The sequence below is a fragment of the Schistocerca gregaria genome, chromosome 2 (genome assembly GCF_023897955.1).
Source record: "Schistocerca gregaria isolate iqSchGreg1 chromosome 2, iqSchGreg1.2, whole genome shotgun sequence".
NCBI classification, from domain to species: domain Eukaryota; kingdom Metazoa; phylum Arthropoda; class Insecta; order Orthoptera; family Acrididae; genus Schistocerca; species Schistocerca gregaria.
The window spans coordinates 771,022,561-771,046,385 of record NC_064921.1 but is presented as its reverse complement, the minus strand read 5'-3'; the positions used below and the strand labels follow the sequence as shown (position 1 = coordinate 771,046,385).

The window sequence follows — 23,825 nt, the reverse complement described above, 5'->3', positions numbered from 1 at the left end:
TAATACAGGTGTGCCCTGCTGGGCAAAGCAACAACTCTGTTAGTTGGCATATATGTTACCCAACACATGGTGATTATACACCTAAAACTCGTTCTAAGCTCTTAGAAATGGTTGTAAACCGTTTACTTGCCTTCATTTAAAAGTTTAAATCACCAAAATCGATTAACATGTGGCTGCAGTCTCAGCCATCTATGAATGGTTTCACTAACTGCTGCGTGGAAAAGCTATAGGTCTTTGGAGGTGACAGAGATAAGAAAGGCAGAGCAAGTAGGAAGGCATAGTCTGACATGGCGTGGTCTAACAAAGTGGCAATCGCTGCTGGAGCACTCCCATCAGCTGCTCCACTAGCAACAGGGCTTGCGTAACAGCTCCCACCTCCTGGCATCCAGTGGCAGCTTAAGACTACTTTTATTGCGAATAATGATGAAATTATACTACAATGACAAGTTAATTCATGATCAGGTTTTCATGATTTCATTCTTGAAAATCTGGATGGAGTCAGAGAACATTTTACTAGATCGTTTATTTTTTTCCATTTTTCAAAGCTGGGACAAGTACAATCAGAATCCAGAATAAGTTCACATGAGAAAAAGGCCAATAGTTTAATAAAATGCTATTCAGAAGAACCAGTTGAGTTTATTTGGGTGAATGATGTTAGTCATTTAATTGATACATTGCCAGTAACACATGGGGAAGAATTAGCTGCAAATAAGAATATTCACAATGAAAAAGTGGAGAAAGCACAAATGTTTACTATTACATTTAAACATTTCATTATCAATAATCCAAACAGAATTCCATATTTGTTTAGACTTCTAAGTAACATTTCTCACACAGTTTTGAAAAGCGAAAATCTTGGAAAAGGATCAGTCAAGTGGGCCTTAAATCTCTTAAAAACGCCAGAGATGCATCTGCTAGGCTATGTGTGCTGCAAACCTTACAATAGACTGAATGAAATGTTAGCCACAGGTTATCAAGGAAGCATGATATTGCATATAGAGATGATAATAATTTAGAATCTAGACATGAAGTTGATAAAATACTTCAGTTAGGTGCAAAAGAGTTAATGTATGCATAGAATCTAGACATGAAGTTGATAAAATACTTCAGTTAGGTGCAAAAGAGTTAATGTAAGCATAAGATGCATCATTTGGCGATATGGAAAACAAAAATTAGGTATCGATATTGATATAAATGAAAATGGATGGGGAATTTAAATTTTTAAAATGTTTATTAAATTTTTAATCTATAATTGAATAACTTCAACATTGATTATACTTGGTTACCTAGTGGCAAAGCAGTTAAAATTAAGATCAACAACGATCAGCTTCACAGTACTGATAATTTATTAACCGACACACAAAAAAGAAAGTTGATAGGAAAATTTGTGATAATTTATCCAGAACTTTTGGTATACCTGTTGTGAAATAATTTTTTAATATCGAAAGAAGGGACAGGGCTAAAAAAATGTGAAGAGTGTGTTCTTCCATTACTTATTGGCTTCATTACTATATTTAGCTATTAGTTCACTGGCAGGTGAAGAACATGCATTGCAAAAGCAGAAATGGACAAGAGAAAAGTGATGCAGAATTATAAGAACAAAAAAGATGTAACTTAGCAATAAAGAAGGAAGGAACTGACTAAAAGTAATTGCAAAAAAATATTCAAATATATCGTAATGCATTAAATAATTTGGATATTGCGAAACTGGCTAAGCAGTTAATAATCAGATACTTCTGTGGAGCTTTTATTATTGATGAATTACCTAATCATGCTAGGAATATGATTCTGGAGCAGTTAATTTAGATACAGCTAATCATGTTGTCTCAAATTGGATCTGTCATTAAATAAATAAAGATTATAAAAATTTATGTGATTCATTTGGAGGTGATATTCGAAAGAACTGATTATCTATCTTGGCTCAAGCGAACTGTAATGCAATAGGATATTAATCCAAAATTTTAATTAAGTAATCAGTAGAAATTGAACCTGCTTTAAGTGAATTACCCTTGTTTTGTGAACTGATTAAATGATGATGATGAAAAAGGTATAATAATTTTAAATCTTATTAAATTTATAATCTGTAGAAATGCGCAATCACATGGGGCCCTTTAACTGCGGAAAATGTAGGAAACACAACATTCTCAATGAGTATGAAAGTAAAAATGGAAGACTAAGAATTTAAGATCTTTGTACAATTTTTGAAACTAAAAAAGGAAATTAGTTAAAATTTTATGTTAGTGAAGGGTTGAGTGGTTCACCAAGACCTGCAAATATTTATCGAGAAATAATGAATTATGTAAACCAATGACAAATAATTTTAAAAGATCAAATGCTATTTCTCTTTGTTTAGATCATTTGTGGGAAGCTGACCTGGTAAAAATTCATTCTGGAAATTTGAAAGGTATCTCACAATTTGATAAAATATATAAATGTTTACTAACTGTTACTGATATTTTTCAAAACTTGCATGGGCTATAGTAGTTAAAGATAGGCAATGTTAAAGTGGAGCAAATGCATTTGTAAAAAAAAATGAGTAAGAACGCCAAGGAACCTGCAAAAAGTTAAAGGAAAAGAAACTACAATAAATATTTTAAAGAACTCGTGAAAATATATAAGATCAACCATTACTCAGCTTTTTGAGAAATAAAAGCAACTGTTGTTGAAAGATTTAACTGAATGCTTAAAGAAAAAATGTGACAAAGATGTGACTTATAAGGATATCATAAATTGTTTGATTTAGTTATAACTCTTATTGATTAATACAAAACATTTGACAATAAAAATGAAGCCAAGAGAAATTAACAATAAAAATTAGAAGCCTGTTGTCATTGTACCTAATCATAAACCAAGTAGCAGACTAAATTCTGCTTTAGCTGATGCAGAAAATAAGGCAGGTGATAAAGATAGAATTAGTAAACTTAAGGGAATTTTTGAAAAAAAATGCACATCCAACTGTTCAACAGAAATTTTTGAAACTGAAAGTGTTATTCATTCTGAGCCAATTACTTACAAGTTAGAGCTTTACATGGAGAAGAAATGAAAGAAAATTTATAGAGCAAGAACTGTGGAAATTGTCTATTTCGGATTAATTTACGATAATACTATTCTTTCATTACCTTTAAAACCTCTCTGGTACGTCGAGTTGATATTTTCATAAATAATCTTGTCATTTCCATCAATTATTTTTCTAATGACTTGATTTTTATGTGTATATTCTAATATTTCTGCACTATCCATAGCTTTAAACCAAGCATTATTGTCTCTATCAATTATCACAAACACTTGTATTAAAATTGCAATGGAAATATGTATAACAAAAAAGTTCTTTGTGTATATGGAAAATATATTACATTCAAATCTTATAAGAACCATTTCAAATGTATTTTGCCGTTTTGAACGTTCTAAAATACTAAAAATTGTCAGTGTGTGATAACTAAACCAAGATATGTGTAATTTCTCTAGGAATTAGAGATTTTATTTGGTTTTATTTACATCCAACATCTGGGACAGGCTTTCTAGTAGATATTAGAGATACCTTTTGGATTATTGTACACAAAAATGGAGCTCTAATAAAATGAAAATTTGTTAAATACTCATTTTTTAGGATTCTAATGTTTTTATCACCCTAAATTGAAGGAATTAAATGAAATGATTCACAGTCACTGAGCTTCATGATGATTGTAGGAGAAATAATTTAAGAGGAACAGCACATTAAGAAAAAATTATTTAATTAAATTAATTAGATCACATAATTTATATAGTCCTTTTTTGAATACTCTCAATATTTTGAAAGTAATTGAGAACAAAACTACACATTAAAGGAATCAAAATTAAATAATGCTATTATGTAACAGGTGTTTCGATTTCATAAAAAATTATTCCAAACAACTAAATCTTTTCCAACTTGAGTACTTTATATAAATTACTTCTACTATTTTGACAGGGATGTTTTTAAAAATACTCGACCACTGAGACAAGAAAAACATAGTGAGACTTCATCAGATATATCCATTGAGTAGTAAACTATTTGAACATGGAGGAGAGGACAATCCATTGAAAAAAGAACTATTTGAGATTACAGAAGTATGATTGAGGTTTAATAAAAATTGGAAAGCTGGTCTCCTAATGTAAAATTGGAGGTTTAATGAAAAATTAAAAGGTTTGTCTGTTGCTCCAATATTGTTTTTAATTATGCTAATGTTAGCAAAGTCCAAATTGTTAATGAAAGGTTTTATTTTCTTGGTAGAATAAGCTAAAAGGGGAACTATCTTCAAAAAAATTGTGAAACTTCCTGGCAGATTTCACATCAGTGCACACTCCATTGCAGAGTGAAAACCTCATTCTAAATCCAAACTTTTTTGGCCAATTTCTGCAGGATGTAAAGCATCAGACAATACTTGAGAATCTGTTCAAATTTTGAGAAATAAAATTAGATATATATATGTCTCATGAGACTATTGATATAGCACATACTACATCTAATATTCAGATGTCAGTGGTTCCAAGAGGTAGCAAAGGTAAAAAAAAAATGTTGTTGGCGAAAGACTAAAAGGTGCATCACAAGAATTAATAATGATAATAATCTGTGTAGTTCCAGCGCTATAGCTGTATCATTTGCATATCACACAAATAATATCTTAGGGAGAGAAGTAACTGGGAACGAAACTGAGAACATCAAAGTAGGAGATAAATACAAATTACAGAAAAGGTTAACCTAAATACAATGTAACTGATTAGGACAATACAATGAAGAAAGATTTACTCTAGCTGGTGCTCAAACTGTTGAACAAGTACTGGATAGCCAAACAAATGTTGTTTGTGCAAAAAAGATCGATTCTGTCATCTACCCTATTCCCGAGAAAGCAATAAATATATATCTGCACAGAAATCAAATTTCATGTTGATGTAATTAACAGTATGACAGATTTATTGGGACAAGTATATTTCGGTAATGGCTATAACAAACTCTATAACAACAAGAACAAACATAGATGTAAAATGGAAAGACAAATCTGTATACTATGCAATGGTACAGAGCATAGAAGTGAAGAAGGTAAGATTTACTCCGAAAATTGCAGTAGATACTTTTACAATGGAGAATTCTTAAGAAATTCACCAAGCAGTTTGTGATACAGCTTATAAAAGTAGGGTAAGTAATCACATTTGTTTGATGTGAAGTACATAAATGTGGCTTCGAGTGACATAGAAACTGTGAACGAATAATGAGATGTTATAAATCATAAATGTTACATGCAGTACATGTCGCAAAAGGTAGTATTTACGAAATTTAGTTTGATGTGGCTTTTATAGTCAAAGGTTACCTAAACTGTTATAAAGAAGGTGATATATTAATGGAGAATTGAAAGATTATTATGTTTTCCTATGATGGGAATGCCTGAAAATAGTGAAAGGTAAGTAGTTTCAGTGTTGTGAAAAATGAATACCAAAAGAGAATTCATTGAAGCCATATAGAAAGACACACATGGATTGATCATAAAGTTTTACAAGTAAAATGTAAATATAACAGATAGCCATTTTAATGGATACATCCTCTATAAATTTAAGATGAATGATTAATTCAGTAGGTGGATGATAGCTGAAGAAAACAGGAACTATACATTTATAGTTTATTATGGTAAAACTTATGACTCACAATTCAGACTGAAGTATTGTGTTGAAAATACTATACAGCCATATATTACCTACACAGGAACTAAATTAAAGCAGTGGTTTCATATGAGACACTCACAGTAGTTTCCCATAAACATTTGATTTCAAAGAACTAAAGAAAGGATGTTTCTCCAATCTCTTTAATACACAAGAATATGAAAATTACAGTGGAGCAGTTCCAGACATCAAATATTATTGTCATGATGCTATGAAATCAAAAGAAAGTGAAGTGTTTATCAAATGGCATAGTCAAGAAGTTCACAAAAATTATGTGTTCAAGATGAAGAAAGAAAATACTGATTACTATAACTCTGATGTAAGTATACTGAAACAGGTTATTTCCAACTAAGAAAATCGTTTCTAGAAATAGCTGATATAGATCCATTTAGTTATTCAACAATTGCTGGAGTTTGTATGGCTCTATACAGATCTAAATATTTGCCTGAAGGTAGAATTGCTATAGGTGATAAAGAACAAAAGGAAAATTACAGTAAAGAATCCATAGCTTGTTTAAATAGATTAAACAAAAATAATATTCAATATGCTCTTATCAATGGTGAAATAAGTAAAACTGAAGCTAAAGTAAACAGCTATGAAAAAGATAAAAATACTGTTTATGAACACCACAGTTGTTTTTTATATGGTTATGAAAATGTTTTTGAATGTGACACAGTTAACAACAAAATAAACAATCGATGGATGACTTCCATCAGAAGACATTGTCAAGGAGGGCAGACAGTTACCTACAGTTGTCAAACTGTTAAATCCAAGATATGCTTCCTATGGTGGTTATACAAATAAGATCAAACTAAAAGTCAAAGCAGACAAAAATAAGATATGATGATGTGTGCAGTCTTTATCCACCTGTACAAAATTATGTTTACTATGCTCTGTGACTCAAAAAAGACAAAGGTATTTTACTAAAAATGATATTGGTTTTTAAAATATATTGTCACTTAGAGAATTGTATCATCCACTTTTACAACTGAAATGAAGAGCGATAAAAATTGAAAACTATTGTTTCATTTCTCCTTTATGTCAAATGTGCAAAAGGAAAGTAAGGAAATGCAATCACAACTATCAGCAAAGAAATTTTATTGGTACTTGGATCACTGATAAAATAAAGAAAACTGTGGAAAAAGAAAATAAAATTTTAGATGTACATGAAAGTAGGATTTTAGAAATAAAACCTACATGTTATTTCAAAATTGGGAGAAAGATTTTATGAAAATAAAATTGGAAACCAGTAAACATAATTGTGAAACTAATAAGCTGTCTATAAAAGAAGTGAATGGAAAACTGGATATTGACTGACATCTTGATGAGATAAAATAAAATCCAGGAAAACAAGCTGTTCCTAAGATATATCTTAATTCATTATGGGGAAAAATTGGGTTATGAGGAAATATGAGTCAAACTGAGTATGTGACAGTTTTACAAAAATATTATTACTACTGGATAACCATTTATATAATAAAGATATACATTTTATTAATGAGAATATGGTAAAACATTGGAAAAATTGGGTTATGAAAAAATATGAGTGAAAGTGAGTATGTGACAGTTTTACAAAAATATTATGAGATACTACTGGATGACCATTTATATAATATAGACATTTTATTAATGAGAATATGGTAAGGAGGAAGTATATTTTGAGAGATTATTACGTAGAAAATAAAACACTCACAAATACTTTTATAGTACCATTCACCACATTAAGTATGACATTTAGGTTGTATGGTAGGACCAATGAGCTAGGAAAAGATATAATACATTCTTATACAGATAGTGCAGTATATATTGATGTTGGTGAAAACACTGTTGAAAAGTCTGTGTTAGATGAATAGACAGATGAATTAGGAGATAACAAATGTATTACAAATGGTCCTTCAAGTGGACCTAAAAGCTATCATTCTGAGAAAAATGATAAAAGCCCATTGAACAAAGGAATGGGCTTCACATTAAAATACAAAAATATTCAGATTGTTGAATCTATGATAAGAGTAACTGAGAGTGAATTGAAAGAAAAGATACAATCAGATACACTCTGATTACCAGAGATGTTGACACTAAAAATTTAATCAACAAGCAAAGTAACAGAGAATTTCGTTATATGTAATGAAAAACAGTGGTTGTAGCAAATTATGATATAGTACCTTATGGATACTAAAATTAATTTACTACATTAAATTTAAAATAAGTTTTCCATCACTTCTAATTTAGAAATAAAATTTATATGAAACTCATTGTTGTTGTGGTCTTCAGTCCAGAGACTGGTTTGATGCAGCTCTCCATGCTACTCTATCCTGTGCAAGCTTCTTCATCTCCCAGTATCTACTGCAACTTTCATCCTTCTGAATCTGTTTAATGTATTCATCTCTTGGTCTCCCTCTTCGATGTTTGCCCTCCAATACTAATTTGGTGATCCCTTGATGCCTCAGAACATGTCCTACCAACTGATCCCTTCTTCTAGTGAAGTTTTGCCAAAAATTCCTCTTCTTCCCCATTCTGTTCAGTACCTCATCATTAGGTATATGATCTACCCATCTAATCTTTAGCATTCTTCTGAAGCACCACATTTCGAGAGCTTCTATTCTCTTCTTCTAAACTATTTATTGTCCACATTTCACTTCCATACATGGGTACACACCATACAAATACTTTCAGAAAAGACTTCCTTACACTCAAATCTATACTCAATATTAACAAACTCCTCTTCTTCAGAAACGCTTTCCTTGCCATTGCCAGTATACATTTTATATCCTCTCTACATCGACCATCCTCAGTTTTTTGGCTCCCCAAATAGCAAAACTCGTTTACTACTTTAAGTGTCTCATTTCTTAATCTAATACCCTCAGTGTCACACAATTTAATTCGACTACATTCTATTATCCTCATTCTGCTTTTGTTGATGTTCATCTTATATCTTCATTTCAAGACACTGTCCAATCCGTTCAGCTGCTCTACCAGTTCTTTTGCTGTCTCTGACAGAATTACAATCTCATCGGTGAACCTCAAAGTTTTAATTTGGTCTCCATGGATTTTAATTCACTCCCCTCCTGACCACTGCTTCCCATTCATGGCCCGCGACTCTTTTAACTGCCAATTGCTTTCTGTACAAATTGTAAATAGCCTTTCGTTCCCTGAATTCTACCTCTGCGACCTTCAGAATATGAAATAGGGTATTACAATCAACAGTGTCAAAAGTTTTCTCTAAGTCTAGAAATGCTAGAGACGTATGTTTTGCCTTTCCTTAATCTATTTTATAAGATAAGTCGTGAGGTTAGTGTTGCCTCACATGTTCCAACATTTCTACAGAATCCAAACTGATCTTCCCCAAGGTCGGCTTCTACCAGTTTTTCCATTCATCTGTAAAGAATTGGTAATAGTATTTTGCAGCTGTGGCTTATTAAACTGATAGTTTGGTAATTTTCACATCTGTCAGCACCTGCTTCCTTTGAGATTGGAATTATTATATTCTTCTTGAAATCTGAGGGTATTTCGCCTGTCTCATACATCTTGCTCATCAGATGGTAGAGTTTTGTCAGGACTGACTCTCCCAAGGCAGAAGTTCTAATGGAATGTTGTCTACTCCTGGAGCCTTGTTTCGACTCAGGTCTTTCAGTGCTCTGTCAAACTCTTCACTCAGTATCATATCTTCCATTTCATCTTCATCTACATCCTCTTCCATTTCCATAGTATTGTCCTCAGGAATATTTCCCTTGTATAGACCTTTTATATATTTCTTCCACCTTTCTGCTTTCCCTTCTTTGCTTAGAAATGGGTTTCCATCTGAGCTCTTGATATTCATGCAAGTTGTACGCTTTTCTCCAAAGGTCTCTTTAATTTTCCTGTAGGCAGTATCTATCTTACCCCTAGTGATACACGCCTTTACATCTTTACATTTGTCCTCTAGTCATAGTCATCCCTGCTTGACCATTTTGCACTTCCTCTCGATCTCATTCTTTTATGTAATCGTCCGAAAAGTGACATTTTCTTTTCCCATCCTTAGGGACTTTTATATGCTATGTTGAGTTTATTAGAAGGTAAACAGTCGAAATAGCACTTTGGATATCGTCACTATACACTTCACGCCTTATATACATGCAGTAAACGCTTCAAACAGTACTATTACTCGTCGTTCGTATTACGTTTAGAAAGAATCGTCTTGTCAGATAACGATTCGAGTGGGAACTGCTCGATTCTCTCTTTGTCGCTGCTTAAACGACTCCAGCCTGGTACGAGTGGAGAAGTACGATATTTTCTTGAATGATGGCGGTAGCACCAGAAGGTGCATGCATCGGCGATACACGATAGGCATCACGCAAAGCCATCTGAGAGGCGACCTTGACAAAAACAAAACATGTTGCACTAACAGATGACGCTACTCCAGTACTTGAGCTAAGCTAGTAACATTGTTTTGCAAAACTGGAACAAAGTTGAAACTTGTTAAGATGTGGGCACAAGAAGTCCGTAACGGCGACAGTGTGATATATCAGAACAAATGGCAACCCTACTGAAGGGTGAGAGGACTGCTTAGCGATCGAGTAGGTCTGTATTACGAGAGACGCTTGCTGAATACGTGTATTATTCTGATGCTAATCACTGTCCATTTTTAAATGCCATTTGTAAAATTGATTGGAACTGAATTTTTTGACGAGTATAGAAAGATTTTAGTACAGAAAGAGAGATAGAAGTCACTTGTATAAGTTTTAGAAGTATATACTGAAATGTTTAATGGTAATTTTTATCAATATTAATTATTTCCACAAGAATAATTTGCAGAAATTAAATCCGTGCCAAGCTTCTGTATAGGATCTTTGGAAATTTGGTTAGTGATGTTTGCTGGGAACCAGCAAGCATGGTCAAGAAAATTTGAGGAGTGCTTTTCACCAATTAAGAGAAATCTGCTTTACGGTTACCCATCATATTACAAAATGCAAACTCAAAAGCACCAACTCAGGATCCCAGAATTCTGTATAAGTTCCATTTTATGAATGTAAATTCATGGGCCACCAGAGACCATTGGCGGATTCTTCTGCACTATGAGTTCCACGATTTTCCATAACTGAAATTTTGCTATTACTGGAATGTCACAATTTTATTTCATTGCATTAGATTATGCTCTTTTGGAGAAGACGTAACGATTACTGCTTGTGTTCTGTGAGAACAAGAAGATGCAATATAGAGAAGAGGCCTAGGCTCTCTAGAATGTCTCATATTGATTATGTCATAGTAAGGTAGACATTTCTAAATCTGATATTTAACTGACCACATTTTATATGAACTGCACATTACAACTGAAGAATTTGCGAAATGATAGCAATTTAAGGGGAAGACATCTAAATACACTGGAAGAACCAGAGGTTGTTGAAAGTTGAGAGGAAGGCTTAGGCAATTTTGGATGGAACAGATGGGTAACTTTAAGTCATGAAGTAATGAAGGTATCAAGCGAAAAACAGATACTGTCTAAAGAAGAACCAAAGAAGCGTTTTGACAAAAGAGAAGTAGTTGTATGAATATCAAGAGCTCAGATTGCATGCCAATACAAAGCAAAGAAGGGAAAGCTGACTGACGCATGAATATAAAGGGTGTTACAAAAAGGTACGGATAAACTTTCAGGAAACATTCCTCACACACAAAGAAAGAAAATATGTGATGTGGACATGTGTCCGGAAGCGCTTACTTTCCATGTTAGAGCTTATTTTATTACTTCTCTTCAAATCACATTAATCATGGATTGGAAACACACAGTAACAGAACGAACCAGTGACTTCAAACACTTTGTTATGGGAAATGTTCAAAATGTCCTCCGTTAGCAAGGATACATGCATCCACCCTCCGTCGCATGGAATCGCTGATGCGCTGATGCAGCCCTGGAGAATGGCGTATTGTATCACAGCCGTCCACAATACGAACACGAAGAGGCTCTACATTTGGTACCAGGGTTTGCGTAGACAAGTACTTTCAAATGCCCCCATAAATGAAAGTCAAGAGGGTTGAGGTCAGGAGAGCGTGGAGGCCATGGAATTGGTCCGCCTCTACCAATCCATCGGTCACCGAATCTGTTGTTGAGAAGCGTATGAACACTTCGACTGAAATGTGCAGGAGCTCCATCGTGCATGAACCACATGTTGAGTCGTACTTTTAAAGGCACTTGTTCCAGCAGCACAGGTAGAGTATCCCGTATGAAACCATGATAACGTGCTCCATTGAGCGTAAGTGGAAGAACATACTGACGAAACTAAAATGAGTTCTAACAGGGAAATTAAGCGTTTCCGGACACATGCCCACATAACATCTTTTCTTTATTTGTGTGTGAGGAATGCTTGGCCGTACCTTTTTGTGACACCCTGTATATGAGGGATCACATTCGGGATATAAACTTGAAGAGAATGTTACAAAATGAGAGGAGGAGATAGCTGAATATGAGATGGGAGATATGGGACCGCAAAAAGAAGTAAACAGACCAGTGAAAGATCTGCGTGGAAATATTGCCCCTGGGATAGACGCCACTTCTTCAGAATTATAAACTTCCTTAGGAGAGGCAGCCATGACAATAACTTCCATATAAACTTCCTTGACTTATTTCCTTCTGCTCTTATGCAGAGCACAGAGCTTCGATGAAACTCCTCCAGTGCACTCGATTTTGGGCTAGGATCATTAGCTCTACAAAAGTTTTCCCTCCTTCTCTGCCTCTTCCTGCACCGTTCCTCCATGTTGAACTTTTTATTTTTTGTTTCCTTTCGCCCTGTTTGTTACAGCAGAGAGATTGACCCTCTGCTGCATCCTGTTTCCTTCCGAGTGGCCGGCCGCGGTGGTCTCGCGGTTCTAGGCGCGCAGTCCGGAACCGTGCGAATGCTACGGTCGCAGGTTCGAATCTTGCCTCGGGCATGGATGTGTGTGATGTCCTTGTTTCGACTCAGGTCTTTCAGTGCTCTGTCAAACTCTTCACTCAGTATCATATCTTCCATTTCATCTTCATCTACATCCTCTTCCATTTCCATAGTATTGTCCTCAGGAATATTTCCCTTGTATAGACCTTTTATATATTTCTTCCACCTTTCTGCTTTCCCTTCTTTGCTTAGAAATGGGTTTCCATCTGAGCTCTTGATATTCATGCAAGTTGTACGCTTTTCTCCAAAGGTCTCTTTAATTTTCCTGTAGGCAGTATCTATCTTACCCCTAGTGATACACGCCTTTACATCTTTACATTTGTCCTCTAGTCATAGTCATCCCTGCTTGACCATTTTGCACTTCCTCTCGATCTCATTCTTTTATGTAATCGTCCGAAAAGTGACATTTTCTTTTCCCATCCTTAGGGACTTTTATATGCTATGTTGAGTTTATTAGAAGGTAAACAGTCGAAATAGCACTTTGGATATCGTCACTATACACTTCACGCCTTATATACATGCAGTAAACGCTTCAAACAGTACTATTACTCGTCGTTCGTATTACGTTTAGAAAGAATCGTCTTGTCAGATAACGATTCGAGTGGGAACTGCTCGATTCTCTCTTTGTCGCTGCTTAAACGACTCCAGCCTGGTACGAGTGGAGAAGTACGATATTTTCTTGAATGATGGCGGTAGCACCAGAAGGTGCATGCATCGGCGATACACGATAGGCATCACGCAAAGCCATCTGAGAGGCGACCTTGACAAAAACAAAACATGTTGCACTAACAGATGACGCTACTCCAGTACTTGAGCTAAGCTAGTAACATTGTTTTGCAAAACTGGAACAAAGTTGAAACTTGTTAAGATGTGGGCACAAGAAGTCCGTAACGGCGACAGTGTGATATATCAGAACAAATGGCAACCCTACTGAAGGGTGAGAGGACTGCTTAGCGATCGAGTAGGTCTGTATTACGAGAGACGCTTGCTGAATACGTGTATTATTCTGATGCTAATCACTGTCCATTTTTAAATGCCATTTGTAAAATTGATTGGAACTGAATTTTTTGACGAGTATAGAAAGATTTTAGTACAGAAAGAGAGATAGAAGTCACTTGTATAAGTTTTAGAAGTATATACTGAAATGTTTAATGGTAATTTTTATCAATATTAATTATTTCCACAAGAATAATTTGCAGAAATTAAATCCGTGCCAAGCTTCTGTATAGGATCTTTGGAAATTTGGTTAGTGATGTTTACTGGGAACCAGCAAGCATGGTCAAGAAAATTTGAGGAGTGCTTTTCACCAATTAAGAGAAATCTGCTTTACGGTTACCCATCATATTACAAAATGCAAACTCAAAAGCACCAACTCAGGATCCCAGAATTCTGTATAAGTTCCATTTTATGAATGTAAATTCATGGGCCACCAGAGACCATTGGCGGATTCTTCTGCACTATGAGTTCCACGATTTTCCATAACTGAAATTTTGCTATTACTGGAATGTCACAATTTTATTTCATTGCATTAGATTATGCTCTTTTGGAGAAGACGTAACGATTACTGCTTGTGTTCTGTGAGAACAAGAAGATGCAATATAGAGAAGAGGCCTAGGCTCTCTAGAATGTCTCATATTGATTACGTCATAGTAAGGTAGACATTTCTAAATCTGATATTTAACTGACCACATTTTATATGAACTGCACATTACAACTGAAGAATTTGCGAAATGATAGCAATTTAAGGGGAAGACATCTAAATACACTGGAAGAACCAGAGGTTGTTGAAAGTTGAGAGGAAGGCTTAGGCAATTTTGGATGGAACAGATGGGTAACTTTAAGTCATGAAGTAATGAAGGTATCAAGCGAAAAACAGATACTGTCTAAAGAAGAACCAAAGAAGCGTTTTGACAAAAGAGAAGTAGTTGTATGAATATCAAGAGCTCAGATTGCATGCCAATACAAAGCAAAGAAGGGAAAGCTGACTGACGCATGAATATAAAGGGTGTTACAAAAAGGTACGGATAAACTTTCAGGAAACATTCCTCACACACAAAGAAAGAAAATATGTGATGTGGACATGTGTCCGGAAGCGCTTACTTTCCATGTTAGAGCTTATTTTATTACTTCTCTTCAAATCACATTAATCATGGATTGGAAACACACAGTAACAGAACGAACCAGTGACTTCAAACACTTTGTTATGGGAAATGTTCAAAATGTCCTCCGTTAGCAAGGATACATGCATCCACCCTCCGTCGCATGGAATCGCTGATGCGCTGATGCAGCCCTGGAGAATGGCGTATTGTATCACAGCCGTCCACAATACGAACACGAAGAGGCTCTACATTTGGTACCAGGGTTTGCGTAGACAAGTACTTTCAAATGCCCCCATAAATGAAAGTCAAGAGGGTTGAGGTCAGGAGAGCGTGGAGGCCATGGAATTGGTCCGCCTCTACCAATCCATCGGTCACCGAATCTGTTGTTGAGAAGCGTATGAACACTTCGACTGAAATGTGCAGGAGCTCCATCGTGCATGAACCACATGTTGAGTCGTACTTTTAAAGGCACTTGTTCCAGCAGCACAGGTAGAGTATCCCGTATGAAACCATGATAACGTGCTCCATTGAGCGTAAGTGGAAGAACATACTGACGAAACTAAAATGAGTTCTAACAGGGAAATTAAGCGTTTCCGGACACATGCCCACATAACATCTTTTCTTTATTTGTGTGTGAGGAATGCTTGGCCGTACCTTTTTGTGACACCCTGTATATGAGGGATCACATTCGGGATATAAACTTGAAGAGAATGTTACAAAATGAGAGGAGGAGATAGCTGAATATGAGATGGGAGATATGGGACCGCAAAAAGAAGTAAACAGACCAGTGAAAGATCTGCGTGGAAATATTGCCCCTGGGATAGACGCCACTTCTTCAGAATTATAAACTTCCTTAGGAGAGGCAGCCATGACAATAACTTCCATATAAACTTCCTTGACTTATTTCCTTCTGCTCTTATGCAGAGCACAGAGCTTCGATGAAACTCCTCCAGTGCACTCGATTTTGGGCTAGGATCATTAGCTCTACAAAAGTTTTCCCTCCTTCTCTGCCTCTTCCTGCACCGTTCCTCCATGTTGAACTTTTTATTTTTTGTTTCCTTTCGCCCTGTTTGTTACAGCAGAGAGATTGACCCTCTGCTGCATCCTGTTTCCTTCCGAGTGGCCGGCCGCGGTGGTCTCGCGGTTCTAGGCGCGCAGTCCGGAACCGTGCGAATGCTACGGTCGCAGGTTCGAATCTTGCCTCGGGCATGGATGTGTGTGATGTCCTTAGGTTAAGTAGTTCTATGTTCTAGGGGACTGATGACCACAGCTGTTAAGTCCCATAGTGCTCTGAGCTATTTGAATTTTTGAACCTTCCGAGTGCGTATCCCACACATCTCCCACTTCCTTCTCTTGGTTTGGGTGGCGAATGGGTTTGCTCTCGCTCTGTTCCAAAGCTCTTAATCGAATATAAAATTTGGCCAAAAGGTTCTAGGTTATTTCCTAAGACATCTAGTGAGGAAATCCTGCAAACTCTTTTGGTGATTGCACAGGTAATCTTTAAGTTTCACATCCGTATATCATCATCGCATTCACGTTTGTTATAAGCATTTGTAATTTAGTTGTTATATCGATTTCTTGGTCTCCATAGCGGATACAGTAGGATGAAAGCCCCATTCGCCTTTTGTACTCTAGCTCTGACACTGGCAACTACTCCTCTGTTTTCAGAAACTACTCTCCCAATAAACATGAAATCGTTTATTTTTCCAGCAGCCTTACTGTTAATTCTCAGATTTATCGTATCTCTTGTATTGATTTTCATAATCCTCGTCTTGGCCCCATTCACCTCTACCCCAACAAGCTTAGCTTCATCATCAAAGTCATGTAGCTATCCTTCCATGTCAGCATGGTTCGGTGAGAGGAAACAGTCGCTGTCGACAAAATCAAGATCTTCCAATCGCTGAGTTAGTTCCCAAATGTATCCAGCTATTCTTCTACTCCACCACTTCCCTATCACTTCATCACGCACAAGTAAACAGGTAGCTGGAGATAAAACACATCCTTGGACAACTAAAAACTTGAATGGGAAAGGTTACGTATGTTCATCTTCGTGTAAACCGCGGTGTGTGTAGTTATTGTAAGTCTCCGTGATAAACATTACTGTGTTCTCTGGTATCGCCTACTTCTTCAAAAATTTCCACATGTGACTTTAATGGAATCGAAGGGATTTTCGGAGTCTACAAAGAGAATTTGAAGACTAGTGACCAGGAATCCTTCTCGAAACTCCTGTGACAGGCACTTGAAGTTCCAGATCTCTGTCAAAAGAGGATGAAGATCCGTGGGTGTGTCTGGGTCAGCGGTCAGAAGTTCTGGCGCAGTTTCATCTGCCGCTGAGGCTTTCCACTCTTTAGCTGCTTGATTGTTACCTTGATCTCTCCTTTTGAAGGTGTCGTCCCGTATTATGTGCATAATATACGAGGCGCAAGAAATACCCTCACACATCAAGAAGAATATAATAATTTCAATCCAAAACCGCAGGTGTTAATACTACTCAACCATCGGTTTAGTAAGCAATGCTTGCAAAGTATTGGCCGAATTATATACATGAGAATGGAAAAAAATGGTAGAAGGAGAACTGGAGAAACATCATTTTGGGTTTCCGTAAAATGTAGCAACGAGTGAGACTACGTTGACCATACGTCTTTCTTAGAAGATAGATGGAAGAAAGGAAAATCTATCATTTATAGCATTTGTATATTTGGAGAAAGTTTGTGGCAAAGATGAAGCTTTGTAATTTAGAAGGTGCGGAGATACAATGCGGGATGCGAAAGGGTACGTAGAACTTTTATAGAAACCAGACAGCAGTTATGGGAGTCAATGGTTCAAATGGCTCTGAGCACTATGGGACTCAACTGCTGTGGTCATCAGTCCCCTAGAACTTAGAACTACTTAAACCTAACTAACCTAAGGACAATCACACACATCCATGCCCGAGGCAGGATTCGAACCTGCGATCGTAGCAGTCGCGCGGTTCCGGACTGCGCGCCTAGAACCGCGAGAGCACCGCGGCCGGCGGGAGTCAATGGACATGAAAGAGAAGCAGTGGTTGAGACCGAAGTGAGACAGCGCTGTGGCCTATTTCTAGGGTTATTCAGTCATTTACATTGAGCAAGAAGTAACGGAAACGGAGAAGAACTTTGAAAAGGGATTTAAAATTCTGGGAACAGAAATAACAACGTTGTTGTACATCTATGACATCTGCATATACGCTTATAGTCCTCAAGTCACCTTATGGTGTGTGGCGGGAGGTACGTTGTGTACAACGGTCACTTCCCCTTTCTCTGTACCAGTCGCGTATGGTTGGTGGGAAGAACATTTCCTGGTAAGCCTCGGTGTCGTATCGAATCTCACCAATTTGTTCATAACGGTCTTTTCACGAGATATACGTATGAAGAACTGCAATGGTTAATGAGTTGACAGGACAGCTGAAAAGACATTATAATAAAAACATAAAAAAGTAAACCAATGTTAATGGTACGCAACCGAATGAAATCAGACGATGCTGAGGGAATTAGATCAGGAGAGAGAAACTAAAAGTGCTAGATGAGTTAAGCTATTTGGGCTGCAAGGTAACTGACGACGGCCGAAGTAGAATGGATACAAAATGCAGACTGACAATAACAAGAAAAACATTATTGGGAAACATGAACTTTATAGCATGTAATACAAGTGAGCCGTGGTCTAGGGTTAGCGTCTTTGATTCATAATCAAAACATCTTCGGTCCCGGGTTCGATTCCCACCACTCCCTAAATTTTGATAAATTGGCGGCCGAAGACTTCCGGCATAAGAAGTCAGCCTCATTCTGCCAACGGCCTTGTCAAAGAGGGCGGAGGAGCGGATAGAGGTTCAGGGCACTCTCTTGTCCTAGGGGTGGGAAATTGCCTCTAAAGGCGAAAGAATCAGCAATGATCAACGACATGGGGATGCAGAAGGCAATGGAAACCACTGCATTAAAGACACGTAACGTGTATCCACAGGATATGTGGCCTGATCTCTCCATTGGCAAAAGATTCCGGAATATTCCCCCATTCGGATCTCCGGGAGGGGACTGCCAAGGGGGAGGTTACCATGAGAAAAAGATTGAATAATCAACGAAAGGATAATGTTCTACGATTCGGGGCGTGGAATTTCAGAAGCTTGAACGTGGTAGGGAAACTAGAAAGTCTGAAAAGGGAAATGCAAAGGCTCAATCTAGATATAGTAGAGGTCAGTGGAGTGAAGTGGAAGGAAGACAAGGATTTCTGGTCAGATGAGTATCGGGTAATATCAACAGCAGCAGTAAATGGTGTAACAGGTGTAAGATTCGTTATGAATAGGAAGGTAGGGTAGAGGGTGTGTTACTGTGAACAGTTCGGTGACCGGGTTATTCTAATCTGAATCGACAGCAGACCAACACCGACAACGATAATTCAGGTATACATGACGACGTCGCAAGCTGAAGATGAACAGATAGAGAAAGTGTATGAGGATACTGAAAGGGTAATGCAGTATGTAAAGGGGGACGAAAATTTGATAGTAATGGGCGATTGGAATGCAGTTTTAGGGGAAGGAGTAGAAGAAAAGGTTACAGGAGAATATGGACTTGGGACAACGAATGAAAGAGGAAAAAGACTAATTGAGTTTTGTAACAAGTTTCAGCTAGTAATAGAGAATACCCTGTTCAAGAATCACAAGAGGAGGAGGTATACTTGGAAAAGGCCGGGAGATACGGGTTAGATTTCAATTAGATTACGTCATGGTCAGACAGAGATTCAAAAATCAGATACTGGATTGTAAGGCGTACCCAGGAGCAGATATAGACTCAGGTCACAATATAGTAGTGATGAAGAGTAGGCTGAAGTTCAAGAAATTAGTCAGGAAAAATCTATACGCAAAGAAGTGGGATACGGAAGTTCTAAGGAATGACGAGATTCGTTTGAAATTCTCTAATGCTATAGGTACAGCAATAAGGAATAGCGCAGTAGGCAGCACAGTTGAAGAGGAATGGACATCTCTAAAAAGGGCCATCACAGAAGTTGGGAAGGAAAACATAGGTACAAAGAAGGTAGCTGCAAAGAAACCATGGGTAACAGAAGAAATACTTCAGTTGATTGATGAAAGGAGGAAGTACAAACATGTTCCGGGAAAATCAGGAATACAGAAATACAAGTCGCTGAGGAATGAAATAAATAGGAAGTGCAGGGAAGCTAAGACGAAATGGCTGCAGGAAAAATGTGAAGACATCGAAAAAGATATGATTGTCAGAAGGACAGGCTCAGCATACAGGAAAGTCAAAACAATCTTTGGTGACATTAAAAGCAACGGTGGTAACATTAAGAGTGCAACAGGAATTCCACTGTTAAATGCAGAGGAGAGAGCAGATAGGTGGAAAGAATACATTGAAAGCCTCTATGAGGGTGAGGATTTGTCTGATGTGATAGAAGAAGAAACAGGAGTGGATTTAGAAGAGATAGGGGATCCAGTATTAGAATCGGAATTTAAAAGAGCTTTGGAGGACTTACGGTCAAATAAGGCAGAAGGGATAGATAACATACCATCAGAATTTCTAAAATCATTAGGGGAAGTGGCAACAAAACGACTATTCACGTTGGTGTGTAGAATGTATGAGTCTGGCTACATACCATCTGACTTTCGGAAAAGCATCATCCACACAATTCCGAAGACAGCAAGAGCTGACAAGTGCGAGAATTATCGCACAATCAGCGTAACAGCTCATGCATCAAAGCTGCTTGCAAGAATAATATACAGAAGAATGGAAAAGAAAATTGACAATACGCTAGGTGACGATCAGTTTGGATTTAGGAAAAGTAAAGGCAAGAGAGAGGCAATTCTGACGTTACGGCTAATAATGGAAGCAAGGCTAAAGAAAATTCAAGACACGTTAATAGGATTTGTCGACCTGGAAAAAGCGTTCGACAATATAAAATGGTGCAAGATTCTGAAAAAAGTAGGGGTAAGCTATAGGGAGAAACGGGTCATATACAATATGTATAACAAAGTATGGTTTGAGAGTAAATCGGAGAAAGACGAAAGTAATGAGAAGTAGTAGAAATGATAACGGCGAGAAACTTAACATTATGATTGATGGTCACGAAGTCAATGAAGTTAAGGAATTCTGCTACCTAGGCAGTAAAATAACCAATGACGGACGGAGCAAGGAGAACATCAAAAGCAGACTCGCTATGGCAAAAAAGGAATTTCTGGCCAAGAGAAGTCTACTAATATCAAATACCGGCCTTAATTTGAGGAAGAAATTTCCGAGGATGTACGTCTGGAGTACAGCATTGTATGGTAGTGAAACATGGACTCTGGGAAAACCTGAACAGAAGAGAATCGAAGCATTTGAGATGTGGTGCTATAGACGAATGTTGAAAATTAGGTGGACTGATAAGGTAAGGAATGAGGAGATTCTACGCAGAATCGGAGAGGAAAGGAATATGTGGAAAACACTGATGAGGAGAAGGGACAGGATGATAGGACATCTGCTAAGACATGAGGGAATGACTTCCATGGTACTAGAGGGAGCTGTAGAGGGCAAAAACTGTAGAGGAAGACAGAGATTGGGATACGTCAGGCAAATAATTGAGGACATACGTTGGAAGTGCTACTCTGAGATGAAGAGGTTAGCACAGGAAAGGTATTCGTGGCGGGCCGCATCAAACCAGTCAGTAGACTGATGAAAAAAAAAAAAAAAATCAAGTGTTGAAATGTCTTTTTCAGAGGAGCCTTGTACGGTAGTGAAACATGAACGGCAAGCAGTTAGGAAGAGGACAGAAGCCTGGGAACTGTGGTGCTGTAGAAGAATGACGAAAGTTAGATGAGTATGTGGAATAACTGATGAAGAGGTACTGAAGGGAATATTTACAGCAGAACTTTAATGAAAGAAGTGATCGTTTGATAGGACACCTTCTGAGGTATGAAGAAATAGGCAATTTGATAATTGGGAGCGGAGGAGGGGGCAAAATTTTGTCAGGCTGCTTAATGATTTCAGTCACCTCTCGTATTCTGCGTTTGCGCGTCCACGACTATTCTGCCAAGACACGGTCTTCCCAGGACAAGATGGGTTGTCGACAGTCACGGCGGTGTTCCATTATCCCCGATTTATTAAGCTGCACTAATCACACATAGCGTTCTTGTCTTACTACTCGTGTGCTAACTAGTCTCTCTGTCTCCCCTATGTAGGCAGCTCTGTCCTCACAACGATGTTCCTATACTCTTACAATAAAAAACCGTCATGGGTAATCAGGTTTCCCGCTAGTAATTCGAGTCGTACTTGCACGATACTTCCATTGAGTAACTTCCAGTCTTCGTCAGGTGCTGACTGAGCCTCGGGGGCCTCCCGATGACAACTGCGAGATAGGCGTCGAATTATCGTGCAAGTATGATGGGGAAAACCCAAGACGACTATGTTTCGCTGGGAAAGCATGAAGACCTAATTAAAAACTAATTTCCACTTTTTGCCCTAAACCACTAAATAGCGAAATACATAAGAGAGTAAGTGCAAGAATATCAAGTTTCCAGAGAAGGTCACCTGCGTCACACAGCTCTTGCAGTCGTCATTTCCATAGAACAACCAATGGCCCCAGACAGACGATGCTACATGTTTTCATCTACAGTGGGCTGCTGAGAAGATCGCCTGAAGATCACGAAGTGGGAAATGGGAAAACGGTCCCTCCCATCCCCTCCCCTTTGCTCCTTGCTTTCCAGTGCTCGCCCATGCTCTGTCTGATCGACTGCCCCCGAAATGTTAGCATATCAGTAGTCTTCATTGTCAGTCTTGTGTTAGCTGTTCAAGGTTTCTCCGTTTCTTTTATTTTTTCTGTAGAGCAGCAGTAAGAAAGAGGGAAATTCTAGTAAAATGAGCATGCAGGCATCACGCCCACATTCTTAGCAAGGAACAGAGGAAGAACCCCTACCATTGGTGGTGTCTGAATTCAATAAAATAAACATTTACAATGAAAAATGAATTTAAGTAGGTGTATATGCAGTACAAGTTTCAGTAAATTAGTGACCCCATGGTAAAATATTCCATTTGATTATTTCGAAATTTCATATGCTGAGCCCATTAATATATTTACATCTCTCAAACTTCTGCAAGTGCAGACTTCTTTGGTGAGGAAAGTACTAAATGACAGGACTACCAAATAATCATCAGCATCCTAATATTCAACATCAGCTGAACCATAATATTACACAATAACAAGGCTTGGTCTAATACGTAATTTCATTACCTAAGAAAGAGTAGTAGATTTATCATCAACATACATGAACAGGAACACCAATATCAGGCCAGCGCATGTCTTCCAGTGGTGGCTTTGGAGAATTCCACACAACAACCACCTTATGGAGATAAGGTAAGCCATAAAGTCTACTGATAGAGTCGATAAGTATCTGCAACAGAAATATTTTGCTTCATCGTATTTGATATAAGTATTTAACAGCACAAGAATAATGCAGAAAGAAAAAATAAAGAATCAACAACAATAAGAGCAATACCAGCAGAAGCAGTAGCATTGTACGGTGTTTTGTTTCTTTTGGTTAGTACAGCTCAGTGTTGGATAGATCATCAGAGACACAGCACATCATATTCCTGCTGCTAATAAGGCGAGTATACTGTTCGTTTGTTACATATTTTTACGTGCTTCAAACAGGAGCGACTGCAGTAATGGATAGGAACTGTAATTGCTATGTACATATGCGAGCTGAGTTGGCGACCCTTTGCTCACAGCTCCAGGCTGCATTGGCTTCTGTCACACGCTTGAGCCTACTGCCAAGAGACATCACTGTGGGGGGATGGACGAGGGAATGCGAGGGACGTCGAGCATGTCCCACGTGTCCCCCGATCGGTACACTGCTGTGGCTTTCCCAGGTACTTGCTGCACTGAGGTTTACCCCTCACCTATGGTCGAGTGGGAGATATTTCCAAAGCCTGGCAGTCAGTGAAAAACTTTCTGGGGGGCCGATCGTAGGGCCTACACGGACCGTTTGACTAACAGGTTTCGGGTGTTATTGTAGCTGAAGATGTCTCTGAGTCAGATGCAGTCATCCACTCTGTTACAGAGGAATCTCGGCCCGCAAGGTCTGGGCATTCACAGAGGGTGTGGCTGCTGGTAGTCGGGAGCGCCAACGTTAGGTGCGTAATGGGGCCCCATA

The 23,825-nt window shown here is 37.8% G+C and overlaps 1 protein-coding gene across 3 annotated transcripts in view; it reads right to left on the bottom strand.

The window, feature by feature from the left end:
* The window catches only part of LOC126335001 (exostosin-3-like), a 269,093-nt gene that overhangs the window by 65,689 nt on the left and 179,579 nt on the right, over positions 1 to 23,825 (bottom strand). For all 3 annotated transcript variants that reach the window (XR_007564797.1, XM_049997825.1, XM_049997827.1), the window contains exon 7: positions 22,938 to 23,063. Coding sequence is in view for 2 of the 3 variants with exons in the window: in XM_049997825.1 (XP_049853782.1) it covers positions 22,938 to 23,063 (126 nt within the window). In the remaining variant the exon portion in view is untranslated. The remainder of the gene's footprint in view (positions 1 to 22,937; positions 23,064 to 23,825) is intronic.